Source organism: Diadema antillarum, unplaced genomic scaffold, assembly GCF_040938485.1.
Source record: "Diadema antillarum isolate AM-2024a unplaced genomic scaffold, OU_Dant_1.0 seq00001413_RagTag, whole genome shotgun sequence".
NCBI classification, from domain to species: Eukaryota; Metazoa; Echinodermata; class Echinoidea; order Diadematoida; family Diadematidae; genus Diadema; species Diadema antillarum.
In genome coordinates this window covers 493493-510569 of record NW_027272167.1, presented here as the reverse complement: position 1 = coordinate 510569, position 17077 = coordinate 493493, and the positions used below count along the sequence as shown (strand labels likewise).

At 40.7% G+C, this 17077-nt stretch overlaps 1 protein-coding gene across 1 annotated transcript; it reads left to right on the top strand.

Annotated features, from left to right (window-relative positions):
• Positions 1-7789: 7789 nt before the first annotated feature.
• Positions 7790-16387, top strand: LOC139709213 (uncharacterized). Its single transcript, XM_071621163.1, has 3 exons — positions 7790-7916; positions 11491-11596; positions 15439-16387. Exons 1-3 carry the CDS (start codon positions 7790-7792, stop codon positions 16385-16387), a joined length of 1182 nt encoding a protein of 393 aa, XP_071477264.1.
• Positions 16388-17077: the final 690 nt, after the last annotated feature.

Sequence of the window (17077 nt, the reverse complement as noted above, 5' to 3'; positions counted from 1 at the left end):
CTCATCTCCTCTTCCATCTTACGTGTTGGCGGTTGTTTGGCGGTTTTCAAGCAGAGTGCGCGCGTTGCCACTTTATTATCTGAAGCGTATAAAGCCTTTCGAACTTCTGAAAAGTAGAATCATTAAGGGATGGTGACACCCTGTAATTCAAGTCATTGCCGGGTGTTTAAACTGCAATGAATATACTTTGTCAATTAGCAGGGTGTACACCGCTTAGCGGATATCGTTGTTGCGTTCCTTGTTTAACAGGTAATTAACTCCTGATTTGCTTGTTCATGCGAACCACAACCCGTCCGTCACAACAAACTAAAACTCTGTACCTGTGATCCCGGATCGAGGAAGAAGATTTGTGCTTTCCTTATACAAAGCACTGGGACGCTATTTCTTGCATCCCTTTTATTCTTTACATGTGCTTGATACAGCGATTATCTGTGTTTGGACAAAGAAAACAAAACACTACAAACAAAACACTACAAACATTCTAATCTTTGTATTATGTATAATTATGTATATAACTTAGAAAGGAAATTCTGTTGTTACTCGTGACCACTTGTACGTTTTCTTTGAAATTGTTACAAATATGTTCTGTAAATGTATTGTATATAATTTTCCCTGTTTGTTCAAATTGAAATTGAAATTGAAAAGGAAATCATCTTGATTTGCTGCTTATGCAAATTACGCACAAGCAGAAACAATATGAGTATACCTTCTAAGACCAGTTCAGTGATAAATGCGATTATACGTTATGCATATCATTCTATGAGCAGCGCTGTTCTTGGATATTCATAACGTTGTAAGTGAATTCATAAGAATTACCTGATACGTGTATGACGAATTTATTTCCAGCAAATCCACAGTCACAAAAATTGTACGAGGTGTATACCAATGCTATAGGTGATGCACATTAGCAATATATACAAGGCGAAATTGAAAGTTGTTACGATTGTATGCATGCGCTGGTCATGAAAACGGATAGATCTTTTCACCTATTTGGTACAAGTCTAACAGGTAATTTGCTATATAAAGTAAACATAAACTAGTTAAAATATCCACAACACCATCCCTCCCACTACTATATACACCATTCCCTTAATAAACCTGCATGCATTTATTACATTTTATTTTACCTAAAAAAACATTAAACTAAGTTTCTTCTTTTGTAACGACATAGTTGACAAGAATATGCGCGAGAAATTCTGTTCTTCATTGCAGAATAAATCAACATGACAATGAAAAATGTATTTCGTTATTTCTATTTTCTTTCCCCCTTTTTGTGTTTAAAATACAAAAAGAATAAAACTCAAGAGATTTTGCGGCGATTTATAGACGAAACTCGACACTTGTAGATCCTGCCTGGTTTTCCGCTACTAACAACGTGGTTGACAAGAAAGCCACTTTTCCTGCTGACAAGGGGTGACAACTTAGCACTGTAACCCATACGTTGTCTATATCAATTACTGAATAAATTGGTTCAGTGAAAGTGCAGTAATGGATATCCTACCTTCTGGGGGTGAATGCATTAATTCATGATAGTAAACACTTTGAACCCCCCCCCCCCCTCATAAAAAGCAAAGCTAAGCGAAAAAAAAGAATATTTCATTTCATCTATTATTTCAATTCGAATACTGTATTATTTGATTCATTTTCCAACTGAAAACGAATTTTAGCACACTGCTTCTGTTTCAAATCATGATGTTGTACCATACTGAACTCCGTTATACGATATTGTCATTAATTTGTCATTCTATAATTCAAAATGGCAAGATGTGACTCTATTGCAAGCATTAGTTAGTGCACTCATAATGGTGCATAGACTATCACCATTGATGATATCATCATCATAACCGCCGTAATGGTTGATTTGTCAAAAAAATGCTTTTGTTGATAATCACAAAAGTGACTTAAGAAGAAAGAGAAGAGGAAGAAGAAGGAGGAGAAAGAAGAAGAGGAAGAGGAGGAGGAGGAGGAGGTGGCAAGCCAGCCTGTTGTCCGGAGCTGACGGCACGCCAACGGACAAAGAGCCGTTGACCCGCGTCAACAGTGAAGGACAGCTAATCTGAGGGGCAATGTCCAGGGTAGGGCAGGAAATGACGTTATCTGGCGATCGGTTCATTCTCGCCCGCAGATCCATCCTCGTCCGTGGATTGGAGGTGGCTGTGCACAATGTCCGGGGACTGTTTCTCATCGCGCTGTTGTGCTTCGTGCCAGTTCTCCCGCGGGGAGATTTCCTTTGGACAAATCTTTGTCCGATCCACCCCCTAACGCCCTTGAATCCCCTTTTATACAACCGGTGACAACATATTGCGATAGTGAACGTGACACGCATAATTTCCTTGATATTTCAGTCCGCGAATAACCGTGCCCGTATCAAGGCTAGCACCATGCAAAATATACATCTACGGTCTGTTACACGTGAGTGTAATAAGTGCTGGGTTAATCCGATCATTGTTTTGAAACAACGGCTTCTTCTCGCTGGTCGTGTTGATGACACTAAGTCAACGGATCTTCGTAATACTTAACTAGGCAGAATACATGTCATATCCGAAAAAAAAACACCCTCTCATCTACGTAAAGACATGTCTCCCACGGGTTAGGGCTTGAATTTGTATGTTATCATTGTGTCAAGGGCATAAACAGTGCAACGCAAATTACTCATTGAACAAACACACAAGACAAACACTTCGAAAACTTGACCATCGCTATCAAGGCAAAAACAATGGTGTTGGATAGTTGAAAACTCTAGAAAGCTTCACTAAGATCCTTAACCCCCGCCCCTGTTACTTTAATCTGTAGTGAAAAAAGAAAGAAGGAAAGACAGAAAGTACCATCCTGGATGCCTCCATCAGCAAACCTATACCTGCAGTGTATCTGTAGTTTGCCGCAAAATGACATATCCCTATAGTTTCAATTGAGCTGCTGACCACAGACCAAGGAAGCCCAATGGGCGGTGCCTCCGTTCTCTATAACGTGTCTCCTTCCAACCAATTTCGCTTCATCCTACCAATGAAACAAGCACAAGGACTGAAGGTGTTCTAGACCTGGCAAGTTAGCTTCTTATACATCCTGAAGACATTTACAAAACAAAACAACATATGGATTAAGAAAACGCAACGAAAGCTCCATGGCGGAAATATCAAATCAAGCCGGGGGAGGGGGAATCTCCCTCGCACCTCCCGATGAAAAAGCAAGAACAGGCAACGGATATACGCAAAGGCAAAAATTGTCTTTATTGATGTGATCATTTTGTATTCACTCGTTAAGGCCTCAGCATTGTTGACATTGGCAATCCCGAGGTTTCCGCATCAATTACGTCGTCGGATGCCTAGAGGTTGTGATCATTAGGCCAAGGAAGACCTCTTCAGAAAGTCACGTCGTCCCGAGATTTATTGGCACCCGGGCAGGGCCAGAGAGGCTGTTGTGGCCAAGGAAATAAGACCATGGGCACTCGGTCCTGAGGTTCATGGTTCAAATCCACTGTCTACAGCTGTTGTGCCATTAGGTTGCCCAGTCCTTCAGAGGGAACCTGAAACCGTCTGTTGCATGGTTGCCTATTTACGAATTTCCGTTACTTCCACTGCCGAAACGTATACTATACATTAATGTCAATTAATTCCTCTTAATAGTTCTCAAGTTTTCTTCTTCACACTATGTTCTCACCTATGTGCCATCTTAGGAATATCAAGACTTTCTTGTCTAACCATATCTCTCTTCTCTCTGCTAGTAAATGACGAATCCCGATGTTTACGACACTCAAATTGACCTCCAGGATTGAATCGCTGTCCATCAAAACAACGATGGAATAACATCGTGACAGTGAGAATTTCAAGGATCAGGTTCTAGTTGGGGCTTTGGACTCAGTTTTGAACAGGATGTTGTTTGGTTTGTACCTGTATCACGCCGTGTCTTTTCCAAACAGTTCTTGATCCTAGACTTAACAGGACAACGAAATCGCCGTTCGAAGAGATCATCCGGTTGTGCCTTGGCAAGGTCAATCGTTTTATTGGACTCAATCTCTCACGCAAAACCAGTCCACGTTGTACTCTCAGGTAAGCTACAGCGCATGACGGACGTTTTTTTTTTTTCTGTTTTGTTCTTTACTGCTCCCGGCTCTACAGTGGTCCGTGTAGATACACAGAGGATATTACATTACAACATGATACATAAAAGAGTATGCAGCGGAATTTACCAGAAAGATAAAGACCCTTAATGGCTCATAAGATACGAAAATATGGATATGATCACTATCATAGCCATGATGATAACTGCCGCAATTATACTAATTTATGATAATGATAATTATTATTATTACTTTGGTCATGTTTCTCCTGAGTAACCTCTGCAGTGTTAAAACCGCTCTCCAAGAAGGCCCTGATATTACAATTTCCCCTGCAATACCAGATGACTATTGACATCCATGGATCAAGAAGGACTTTGCCAGCAAAACATGTTATACAAGACTGAACCCGACGGGTGCGGGGTTCGTATCCCCTCACAATATGTCTTGTTCTCAGGTTCCATCTTGGCATGAAAAGTAAAAAAATCGAAAAAAAAAAATGACTGTTTCCTGAGTAGGACTACTTAAGTTTTACTAGAAACCATGTAAACTTTTTATTCCATCAAACGCGTTGTTGCGTGATGGCCTATTCCTAAAGGATAGTAGCCGGTAGTGTCTTATTCTCTTCTTGACCAAGAAGTGTAGCGTCATAAAATGGCACCTGGTAATGGTTTCATTGCCCATGTCGTACAGATTAGTATGATTTATATAAGACTTTACAGCGTCTTCCGGGCTGAGTCGAGCTATGAGGAGTGACAATGCTCTGAACACAACAGCAGAATACTTCACTAATCTCTCCAATACATTTGTCTGTCTCGCCGGGGACATCGACATTAACTTCCAGAGGTGTTGGCTGGGTGAAATGAACGCTCCACACACCATTTACAAATTAAAGACCATCCTGACTCAGAGTTAGTTCTCCCCGTCGAAAGGAAAGAGCCGAATTAGGGCAAATTTGTTCCAGCGCACTGGGAAATAAATTCAGATGAACTCCATAAACAGATCCCAGCACAGCATCCGCTCGATGTGAACAACTCTTTTCCCCTTTTCCTCGCCATGTTGTCGGAATGCACGCTGTCGATTCAAATATCTCTTTGCTGAACATGTCTGATGAAGCAAAAGCATGAAGAAGCAGTTTATTATGGTCCAGCGAACTACACACCTTGCGTACAGTTGCTGTTGTCACTGACAATCACCAGTCTATTGGCAAATTATACGTCCATTTTATAAAGATATTACTGCATCCCATAGAGACACAACTGTATCATCTTCGTATCATTTCTGTATCTGCATGCGTCCATTTAGTTCATCTACATGGATTTCAGTACTGGTTCCAGTACTAGTTACTGTGTATTAGTTTTTTCTGTGTCCTGAGCGTAGTCTTTGGTCAAGCTTTCTGCTGTCATAAACAATCATTCGTACATATTCATGCGTGTAGTGTTTTTAGTAAATTTGTATGTTCCCTTGATTGTTAGTGTTGTAGGACCTACTTGTCTTCTTTGCAACGGCAAATTTTTATAATTATCACAGCCAACACTATCAAGGTGCCGATTCTCATTATGATTGTCCTTTCATCGTGAGTAATATTTATCTATCACTGCAGAGAAACAGCAACAACAACGTCGTTAGGAAACACAGGGTCATATCATGAATAGGACACCTGATGCTCATACGATTGTCTCGTATTCGATCAAACCAGAGATGATCAGTGTCACGTTGAGCCGTCGTAGGCAGGTTGTCAAAATGTCGTCTCGGCAGCTGACAGCGTCGATCTCGTGCGGTTTCGTTCAAGAACACGCAATGTTATCAAATCCACTGACAATGCCTCGCATCGTCTTTTACTCATCGCCTCAAGGATCAGCAGCAGGGACTGCTTAGGAAGCCAGAGACTGACAAAAAAGGGGGAGGGGCACAGTCTTTATTTTCTTTTCTGTGTATGTGGACCGATGGTTCTGGCATATTTCTCTGTTTTCCTCTTTTTAGCCAACAACGTTTTAATGCACACGTTGGTTTAGCTTTCGACTTTAAATTACGATCTACAAGATCATGAACAGACAGTTCGTGACTTGACAACAGAGAATTGCTGCATAGAAATCAAAATGGTTCTCCTAAAATATTTGCCATCAACTAATTGCTGAAACATAGTTACAAAGCTGAAATTCATCGACAACGAGTGACAGGGCTCAGGGAAGTATTTCTAATAATCATTACACGTAGAGCTGAAGAGATAGATATTATTACTATTTTTCTTTTTTTTTTTGGGGGGGGGGGGGGTTATCGGACTTATTTTCTATGTGTTTGTGTGTGTGTGGGGGGCGGTCGTGACATTACCTAATATCATGATTTCATATCAACATAATTATCAAAGTAACTCAAAGTACATCAAACTCAAAACCATATAGTTTATGTGTGCGTGTTATTGGATGTGTGCATATTCACATAAAGAGGCGCAAACACACTCCATGCCTATGCAATGTTCTTGACATCTTATGATACTCAAGTGAAGTTTGTATTCATTTATGAAAGATAGTTTACCTAATAGATCTAGCTGCTTACCTGTCATTTCTCACCACTGTCAACGACTGCTTATTAAACATGCAAAAAAAAATAAATTGTATAATAACTATGCTTTTGTATCATAACGTTTCTTATTACACTAACTCCAAGAGGATCATTCCAAACGCAAACTAACATTAAAATATCAGATCAAGGGCAGTAGATGATGATGTGATAACTCCAAACTGTATTTTCATTTGAATTTTTTTTTGTAGTCGCATAGAACGAGGTTTCACTAGAGGGGGTTGAGGTTGGTGCATAATCGAGGGACGTAAACGCGACAAGGAAAGCGAAAAAAAAAATCGTTTAATATACCTGTACTTTATATCTCTTCTCACAAAGAAGGAAATGTGTGTGCAGGACGCGGCTGACAAGGGAGAACGGGGGGGGGGGGGGGGTGGTTGGAAGAAAAAGGGTTCTCTGGTTTGCCAGCTCACAACGTAACTTCTGAGAACGGCTTGCATTTTAGGAGACATGCACCAGAATTCACAGCCGCGCATGCGTAGTGGGGAACATCACGAGTGTGTCAGACGACCGAGCGCACCAATAGTGCTGATGGCGTGCTGAGCGCATCTAGCTGTGTAGATTGACTCATATCTGGGGAGCGGATAGCCCCCCTGCATTGGCGGGTACCTGCTGAACTTTCGCACAAAACTTGCCAGCCGAACCCCGGCAGCTTCATATCATACTCTGACAGACCTCTGGAGAAGATAGACGGAGGATATAACGATCCCAAGAGTGCATAATTGGGGAAAACTAGCTCGGTGGAGTGCATCGACTACCATTATCTTGTCACCCTGTGCTAATGGAGAGACCGGTACAGATTATTTCGAATTTCTAGACGTCCATCTCCTTTTCCCTAGGATCAACGATAGACGTTCTTCTCATGAATTTCTGAGTGAAAATCAACGCTGGCTTCAAAACGACATTGAATGCTCACAGTAACTGGGATACAACGAGGATTTATGGTAAAGCCACTTGTGTTCCGCACACTACAGACGACCCAGGACAGTAATATTCTGCACTGCATTGTGGACTCGCATTGGATAGCAAGAAACGTGTAGTGAACTCTTCTTGGTATTAAACAAAAAATCGTTAGTGTGCTATTCGATTAAGTCCATCGTTATTCATGGAGTGATTATGAGTACTTTGTTACCGATTTCTACAACTGCTACAACCATGGCTTCATCTAACGTGCTCTCAACGGTGCTCAACGGGGCACGAGCCCGTCACAACCCCATCAGCGGAAGAGTTCACGACGGCAACTCAGAGGCGTCCCTTCAGGGCAGTGTTCCAAAAGACGCAGGTACGAATTCCGGCAATTCGGCGTCCTCATTGCGCACAGCATGTCATAGCAGTGCTTTAGCATTCGTGATGATATGTAGGCTCCTTGCAAAATATGCCGAGTACATTCTTGTAACTATCAAAACGATGATAACCATGTCTTCTTTGCAGAAGAGTGAGCCTCTTTTACTGTTTCCCGTCATGCCTCGTGTGATAGTACTGATCTTCAAGAAGTCGATGTAACAGTGATTATGTTCGAAGGGATAGAATAATTAAAGTGATGTTTTGAGTTTAACTTTTGAAATATCAACTATATTTCCTATTTGGTGCGATCTATAAAACATGACGATTGATTAAAATTGCACAAGGAGGTAGAAGGATCGGTGTTTAGATAATCACACTTGTTTGTCTGTTTGTGTGTATGTAAGCTTAGTGTATTATATAAAGAGTTTGTTCTCAAAAACCGATAAGTCCATATTTGCCAATTGGAGATATTTGCGATTAAAGGTCAAGAAAAATAAAGAGAATAATAAGAAAATTTTTGCTTCTTTTGACCATAACTTAAAAAATGTAACTTTATATGTAGTGACCAACATGTCATTTAAAAGGTATTATTTTGTACTTTATGACAGAGACGGTACTTCGAAATCTTCAAAAATGGACTTATCGGTTTTTACGAACAAACTCTTAATATCTTGCATTTGTATGGTTATTGTGATCATTCATTTAGAAACCGATGCATCGCGATGGAATAAGCTAAATAAAGCTTTGATGACACACTTGAATTTACAGTTTCAAACAAACTCATTTCAACTCAACTCGATTAAAGTTATTTCTACTTCTCTTCCAAAGAACACAAAATAAAGAAATTACAAATTATCTTTGGTATACGTTGGTTGACCGCATAAAGATGAAGATTAGTCACTGTGGTAATTAATATTCGTCTGCTATCCAGTCAAAACGTAATTCCGCTCATTGAATCAGTTTGATTTTCTCTCATGGTGGCTGTATTCACAACCAAAACTTTTAAAACTTATACCACTTAATTATGAGGATACTTACTAATTACGGTGATTGTTATGGACAGATTGTGCAAGGTTAGTATTACATTATACCTGGAGATACGGCTACGTTTTCTTATTGCTGTGGTACATGTTTTACAAACTTACAAAATGAACGCCAGTCTTTTCAATTGTTGTTCAAGGTGCTAACCATTATCGAAGATGTTTAGGCTTTCCACGGGCTTTCAGTCACGCATAGCTATTAAAAATATCCGAGAATTCATCCTGTACTCGAACCAATGTTGGTTATATAAGGCAAGTCCACAGTACGTATCCTGTGCTTGCTAGTTATATATAAAGCGTCAGCCTTGGGTAGAAAGATGAACGGGGAAGTTTGAATCAGCGATCTTCCTGTCTACGTCTAAAGCATCTCCAACTCTCAGCGCTCCCAATTCGTGTATCTAATCTCTTTCACACAAACAGATTAACAGCGCCACGCTCGTCACAATATGGCGACAGCTCGTAAGAAAAACGGCGAGATTAACTTCTTACGTGCGAGCGTTAAATAACGGAGTGATTGAACGGAGGGTGTGGCACATTCCAGTGATGTCCCTGTTCATCTTAAAGTGTCACTGGTAATGACAGCGAAAAAAAGAGACCCTCAATCCAAGAGATATCAGCACATGATTCATGAGGAAAGTGCCTGTATCCCTGTATCCTAAAAATGAATGTCGTGTTTATTCTTATTGCACTATACATAAACTTGGGATAAAGAGCAAATATAGCAACAACACAAAGGACACGCACATAGTGTTTGTAGAGAAATGTTACATTAGAAGGAAGTATGATTTATCATGATATAACAGGAGACAGAGAAAAAGGGGGGGGGGGATCGATCTTTGATTTGATGGATTAACATTACAAAGTGAGGAACGGGGTTGCTCTTATGTGCTTCAGTAGAGACGGGCGTAGGTCAACAACGCCCCCCTGTGTTAGTTGCTTCAAGTTATTTCAGAAGACTGTCTTTCATTACCTCGTAAATTGTTTCCCAATATCACAAATGACGATTATAAGCTACAAATCATTACGGCATTCAACAGGGCTAGACCTACAATTCCACTTGCTCAATTACAGCGAATGGAAAGTTATTCATTTCCCCTTTTCGAAACTTGTAGGATAATTGTCTGGAATTGAACATCTCCGGGATTGCGAGTGTAGGATTTTGACGTGTATCGATGGAGACAGATCTTAATGCATGCTCATTACGCAGATATTACTGACCAAGTATTTTGCCTCTATCACTTACACACGTGCAGCCAAACAGTTCACCGTAAGCTAAGAATAAACCTAAACGGGATATAGCAGTGACTCGGAGTTCTTAGAATTCCCGCTGCTTACTTCTTAGTCCGGGATACTATAAATCGCGCAGGTGGGTTGTCCGCTGGTTTTTAATTACGTAACGAGCTTGATGGGCCCCCACCCATTATGGGTGTACCGAAGTCCCGAGCAAAACGATATGGTTAGGCCTTACATCACAAGAATGAAAACATAAACAGACAGTGCATCAACCCCTCGATTTCTAAAGATCCAAGTTCACCTTAGACGGGAAACGGCATTGGCCACTTGTGGGTAATGATTAATTACGACAATTGAGAAACGAATTGTTGGCCTACCTCAAAAGCCCATCTCTCTTCGGCAAGTGGCTTGTATGCATCAACGTTTATATCCGCCCATCCCTGACGTGATAAAGCAAGGTTCTGTTTTAGCTGAAAAAAAAAAAAACAAGGGATGATCCTACGTCTTATCCTTAGGGTAGATTACGATTGCACGGGCAGGATTCATGTGCTGGCCTTCAACAAAAGAAAAAAAAAATGTCACGGCCTATTATCTGAGATTATGTGAAGGATCGTGTAGGCACTGTCATTGTCATGCGTGAGTGCAATTCTCCCGTCAGAAAAGTAACATGAAAAGTCTCGACAAGTTTGTCCTTTGTGCATCTGTTCAACATCACTCTGCGACCTTTTTAATCCTTGCATGATTTCCTCATATTTCAATAAGCTGAACAAGGCACGAAGATTTACTAGAAATGATTCAGAACAATAAAAAAAAATACAGCTCAAATCAAATCAACAGAAACACGGGGATAAAGAACTAAGGAGTCAACAATTATTGCAGACTGATTTCAATTGTACTGTGGTATCACAGGCATACCTTGGTGATTATTTGGTATTCTTTTACAAGTAAAATAAACGTCGGATTTGAAATTGATTTAAGGAATCGTGTCTTTGAGACACTCTACTGCCTCTACATTGCCTGTTACACTTTTCACTTCAATGTCATGTCAACCTTTTGTTATTCGCACTTGAGAGAAATAATTATTGTAGGTCTTCCGCTCCACTATTATAAAGGTATGACCATAGATTTGTTTACATCATGGATGGCATGACAGGGAATAAGGTGAAACGCTGTCATCGTGCAAATACAATGTGTACTTTGTCTTTCAAAGAGAAGTTAAGAAATACTCGACAATACTCTTCTTTTACGTGCCACACAATTTCTAATGATTGTTATCGTCTTTTAATCTGTGTTATGCAGGGCGCCCTCACAATGCGGCTATCATCCAGACCAGTCTTTACGTGATGGTTGTTATGGTGATCTTGGTGTGCGCTCTGATTCACCTTTTCATCTATCGTCGACGCAGGTAGGCGGTTTATTTTGGGTTAGAGTCTGAAGGGTTCCTTCTGCACTTCCCGCGACCCACCACGATTACCTTCGGAATACATTAACCCTTTTTTAGCCAGACAAACTGACGGATTGTAGTGTTTCCGTATTGGACCAATGCTAGGCGTCACATTTTGGCTACGAAAGACGTATCTAAAGATTCATGTAGCGAGGAAGGATTTCTTTTCCTGTAGTCCCACGCGATGACAATGACAGCTTAAAGATGGCTTGGCCGTTTGAGACATAGATTATAACATCAATCTACGCCTTTTCCTTTTTTTTGTTTTTCTTATAAACTGTTGACTTTTACCTGAAGCAATTAGCTGACGTTAAACTTTGGAACTTTTTCTGCATGTCAACGCAATATAAGCCTTACCTTCGTAGGATTTATACAAGCATCCCACTACAGTATCCAATAAGTATGCCATTATGCCTTTCTCTGTAGCAGAATCAAGGAAAACATGATTTTAGATTTTTGGTAGGAAAACAACAACAAACCATGATGATATACAATCCTACACTGCAAAAAGTTCGGTGTTAAATAGTGAACACCGAGCTGGTGTTAGATTTTAGGTGCTCATTTATGGTCTTAAATTAACACCTACGGGTGTCATTTCCAAATTTTAAACTGTTTTTTGAAGAGTTTCTTAGTAACTGCACTTCTTGTTGATTTTTAATTCAAACAAGACGATCAAGAATTTTACATTAAAATACTAGATTTTTGAAAAAAATGTGAAAATAAATTTACACTAAAGTAACACCAGCTGGTGTGGTCCCTTATTGAAGCTGGACGTGTGTTAAACCATTGATATCAACACCAGCAAATATCAAATCAACACCATGTGGTGTCATTTTTTAATTAACACCAGTACAGTGTCAAAATAACACCAGGTACAGTGTCAAATTAACACCATGAAGTGTCAGGTGAACACTTTTCAACACCATCACAGTGCATTTTTAACATCTGTGGGTGTGGTCCTTTATTGAAGTTTGATCGGTGTTAGATTTAACATCCGTGGTGTTAAATCTAACACCGATGTTTTTACAGTGTACTAGCACAAACATGACAACAGATGAATAAACAAGTGAATAGATATTGTGCTTTGGAAAGTGATCTCAGTGTGTCAGTAGACCGTTAGCATATTTAGATTCAACGATTTACAGTCCTGAACTTGCCAATGCGAGACGGGTACAAAATCAACAGGGGTTTCAAATCTAGTTTGTAAAGGGTTAAGTGACATGTACAAGGCATTAAACTCTTGGAGCTCAATTTAGAGAAGTCGGTAAACTCCCTCAAAGAGATGGTTATATAGACGAGAATATCTCGGGTTTCCAGACGTGAAATCACCGATAAAGACGCCTGCATACTTTCTCAAAATACTCGTCCGTGGGACAGATCACAAGCTGTCGAGATAACCTCGGTTACGAATAGCTCCCTTCTACCTTCAACATGCTGAGAGGGGGCGTGCTTTATACGCGACGACAGCAAGAAACATATCTTTGTAGGTGTAACGTATATAGGTATAGTATAGGGTACCTCGTCTAACGCACTCTCATGTCAGTGCCCGTGTAGCCAAATCAAAACTGTGTATCTAATTGCAGATCACCAATCTCATATAGGGATCAGCAGTGATAAAATAATGGAAGAAAAAATGAAAAAAAAAGAAAGCACACCAAAACGACAACTCGAACTGCACAATAGTGTAATTGATTTACAACGAAACGTCAACAACAACACAGCGAGATCATGATTATTCATGGACAAGAGCACTTAACTATATCAGTGGCTACAATGTTCATCATTGCATTTTTTTTTCTCGAGAAACCCCACGAATGAGCAATGAAAAAAACAAAACAATAACGACAAAGTTTTCGCTCTATATTGTAAGGTACATGTAATTCCCGTGAATTTGGAACCTATCGTACTGCTGGTTTTGTGAACCAGAAGTTAGTATCTATTCAAACGAATGACACACAAACACGAAGTCTTCAAAAGTTAGGAATAAATGATGATTATGTTTACGTACCAATCTGCACATAAAATGAAAACATGCTGTGTAAGCATACATGCGAATAGAGATTGAATTGAATTGAATTTATTTCCTCTTCATGGGGTGGAACACCCTGATCAGCAGAGCTGGTTTCCATAGGGGTCCACAGATAACAGTTGATATTAGGAGAACAGATGGATATTCAGGGAAAAGATGGTGTTAATGTCCATGAAGAAAATATAAGTGAAGATTGCATCTTGTTCTTTATAAAGAAACCCTCAAGCACAATCATGACGATAACAAATGTATAAAAAGCCAAACGTGATAGCAACATCCCTCCTCTATATAATCCTTGCGAATAAGCAATGTGACCACTATCTCTTTAACAAGAACAAGGTCAAGGTAGCATTATTCACCGATGTTCAACAAGGCCCATGTCATTGTTTGATGACTGCTTCACAAGTGTACTGCTCATTGCGCTCAAAATAATGTGGCTTACTGAAGATCTTGGCGCAACCGTTCTAATTTCCGTGCCGGCAGGACCGCGGGACTGCTCTTAATTCCCTGCCGTCAAGACTCGCAGGCACGCTACAGCCTTCTACACTTTTTTTTACCCTCTCTTCTCTCTCTCTTTTCTGATGATGGAAGAAAGCAAGAGAGAGAGAAAAAAAAAAATCTGTCTTTCGAGAGATTGGAGATATTGAGCCTTCAACCCGAGTTTCCGCTTGGCGATTTATTTGACATTTATAGAAATTGGAATTAAAGTTTTTGGCACCGATCTGAGGAGAGGAGAACTTCAGAAAGAGACAGAAAGAAGGAGGGAGGAGGGAGAGAGCAAGAAAGAGAGAGAGAGAGAGAGAGAGAGAGAGAGAGGGAGGAAGAGGAGGAGGAGGATATAAATGTATGGATCGAGAAGACGACCGAAATAGATTGGGAGCGAGGAATCGGAGACGAAGATGCAGATGGAGAAAAGATCGTCTGCCAAGAAAGAGATCTCGTGGAAGATATGTGCCAATGAAAGTGACGTCCGTAATTGAGGCCGAAACTGGCTGTGCTAAATTCGTTAGAAAGTAATGCGGAACAAGGTTTTCCTCTTTTGTATATGTCACTCTGAAGAGACTGTGTGTACGCGGGATTGCAAGACGAAGGAAATATCAAATATTTTCAATCACAAGACAGAATGATGTTTCTTTTTTCCTCTCCGTACTTGTAGTGCTCTAGCGTTGGGTTTAAACATTGTCCAAAGTCGCGTCATTATCGCAGAGTGTAAGATATCCGTTCTTACATCCTTTGTCCACTTAAAACTTTTTTCGGTTACCCTATTATCGCTATGACGAACTTTAGCTGCGCGCAAAGGGTTGTACTAATCAATTATAAAACAAAAACACAAACATGATACCACCAGAATGAACACTGACATCCAATAAATTCAATCTTAGAACAGTAGAATGATATCAGATTTATTCATAGTTAAAACACAAAACAAAGAGAAAAAGATGGCATGCACCTGCTTTGAGACACTGCACATAGCATTTCATGGAAACTATAGACTTGGGAAAGGGGTTTTGATTTACTGTATGTAACATGAAGACACATCTTTTACCCAATAATTTCATTCAAAAGTCAAAATAGAAATAGAGGTGAAGTGGAGGGTCAATTTTTATGCCTGTATAAATATCGGGAAATTGATTCATAAGAAATAAATATACATGATTTAATGTGGGGAGAACAAGTATTCGTTATAATTCAGCCATTTTATTTTTTGATGATATGACAAACAGCAATGCACATATCAATCATATATCCTCGTTTTTATTTTTCTCATCTACAGAAAAGCAAAGAAGAAGAAGCACACATACGAGAACACCAAGCCAACCAAGAGCGGTCGCATTTTTCACGTGGAGCCGAAAGTCTTCGAGAAGAAGTCGAAAACCCTGCCCAAGGTCATCGAACCCGAGATGCCGATCTACTCGCAGCCTGGCAAGGCCCTCTGCTACAGCATCGTCGACATCACCGACGCCGTGTCTTCGTGGGACCACATCGGCGACGTCGGCAAGTCGGAGCCGGACCTCCGCCGGTCGTGCAACTATTACGAGAGCATCCAGATTTGTCCGCTCGAGGACGAGAAGAAGAGTTATGCAACCAGCGCGAAGAGCAAGGCCTGCGAGGCGACCACCAAGCTGAAGAAGTTCGGCGCGAACAAGAAGACCATGCTGCAGAGAACATTCCAGTCGTTGACTAACTTGTGCGTGACGAACTTGGACAGTTGCGAGGACCTGACCAAGAGAAAGGACTCGACCAAGTGCAACTACAGCCGGCTCATGTCGCCCAGTTCGAAGATCGGGCGATCCGTCGGAAACATTTACGACACCCTGAGCAGGCAAAACCCGTGGAAGTTGGCGGAAAGGGGACCCGGGAAGTACGAAGAAATTGAAGTCCATTTAGGCGGCGACGAAAAGCTGTGGACGGCAGAGGAGAGGCAGAGATATCAGTCCATTTCGATGCCAAAAGTTTGTCCTGCGAGTGGCTGCTATAGCGAAGCACGGTTTCCGCTAGCTGGTTTGGCGGGTTATAAAACTCCCCAATGGTCACTAAACAAATTTTCTCGCAAACTTAAGCAGTCGGAATACGAACATGTGCAGCTTAGACGGCCTGTATTAAAAGCGGCAAAGAGCGAACAAAAACCTGCAGTTGCACCAAAGAATATCTCACCCGTCTACTTCACTCTTGACCCTGCCATGAAACATTCTTCAAATAGAACCGCCATCTACCACATCTGAATCGTGATCCACAAAGCATTGCCTTCATAAGTCGAGGTGCGACGGATGCTGCTGACTGCCAGAAAAATACAACAAAAACCAACAATAGTGAAACTCGTTGTTTGTGTTTTAGACTCTTGGCTACTAACTTCAGTGTGTATAATGAAGATCGCCTGACTTAAAGGCAAAGACTGCAGAGTCTCTAATCTGTTGACACTCAGTGAATCCTAAATGACTCGTTGCTGAGAAGCGATCGGATGAAAACAATGAACATTACAACTATTGCATATTCCAGAACTTATCCGGGTCGACTTGTTATGTCAGACACTCCATCAAGTCACTGTTCAAGCACAGGGTGCTATTCATTGTGTATATTCGCCATCGATCCAGGCGAAGGAGATCTAGCGTGTCTTAATTAGAAAATTGTGATTAATACCAGCTGTACTTGACACCTTTCCTATTTTCACTTCACATCTTTTATACTAGACCTTACAATAGGGGCTGCAAAGTTACTATTGGATCTGTGATTCAACCACCCCCCCCTCCCCCGCCGTAAGATAGCAGTCAGTTTTGTCTATGTTTGCATTATGACGGTCACAGATAAGGCACAGTAAACGTATCTGTCTAGAGAAGAAATTACGGAACCGTCTGATTACAAGATTATTCTCCATTTATACCCATAAATCATACTTTTTTTTCGAAGAGTAGTAT

Coding starts and splice junctions, on each gene's coding strand:
- LOC139709213 (XM_071621163.1), top strand. CDS start 7,790: ATGGCTTCATCTAACGTGCTCTCAACGGTGCTCAACGGGGCACGAGCC. Junction 7,917..11,490: donor CAGTGTTCCAAAAGACGCAG/GTACGAATTCCG, acceptor TGTGTTATGCAG/GGCGCCCTCACAATGCGGCT. Junction 11,597..15,438: donor TTCATCTATCGTCGACGCAG/GTAGGCGGTTTA, acceptor TCTCATCTACAG/AAAAGCAAAGAAGAAGAAGC.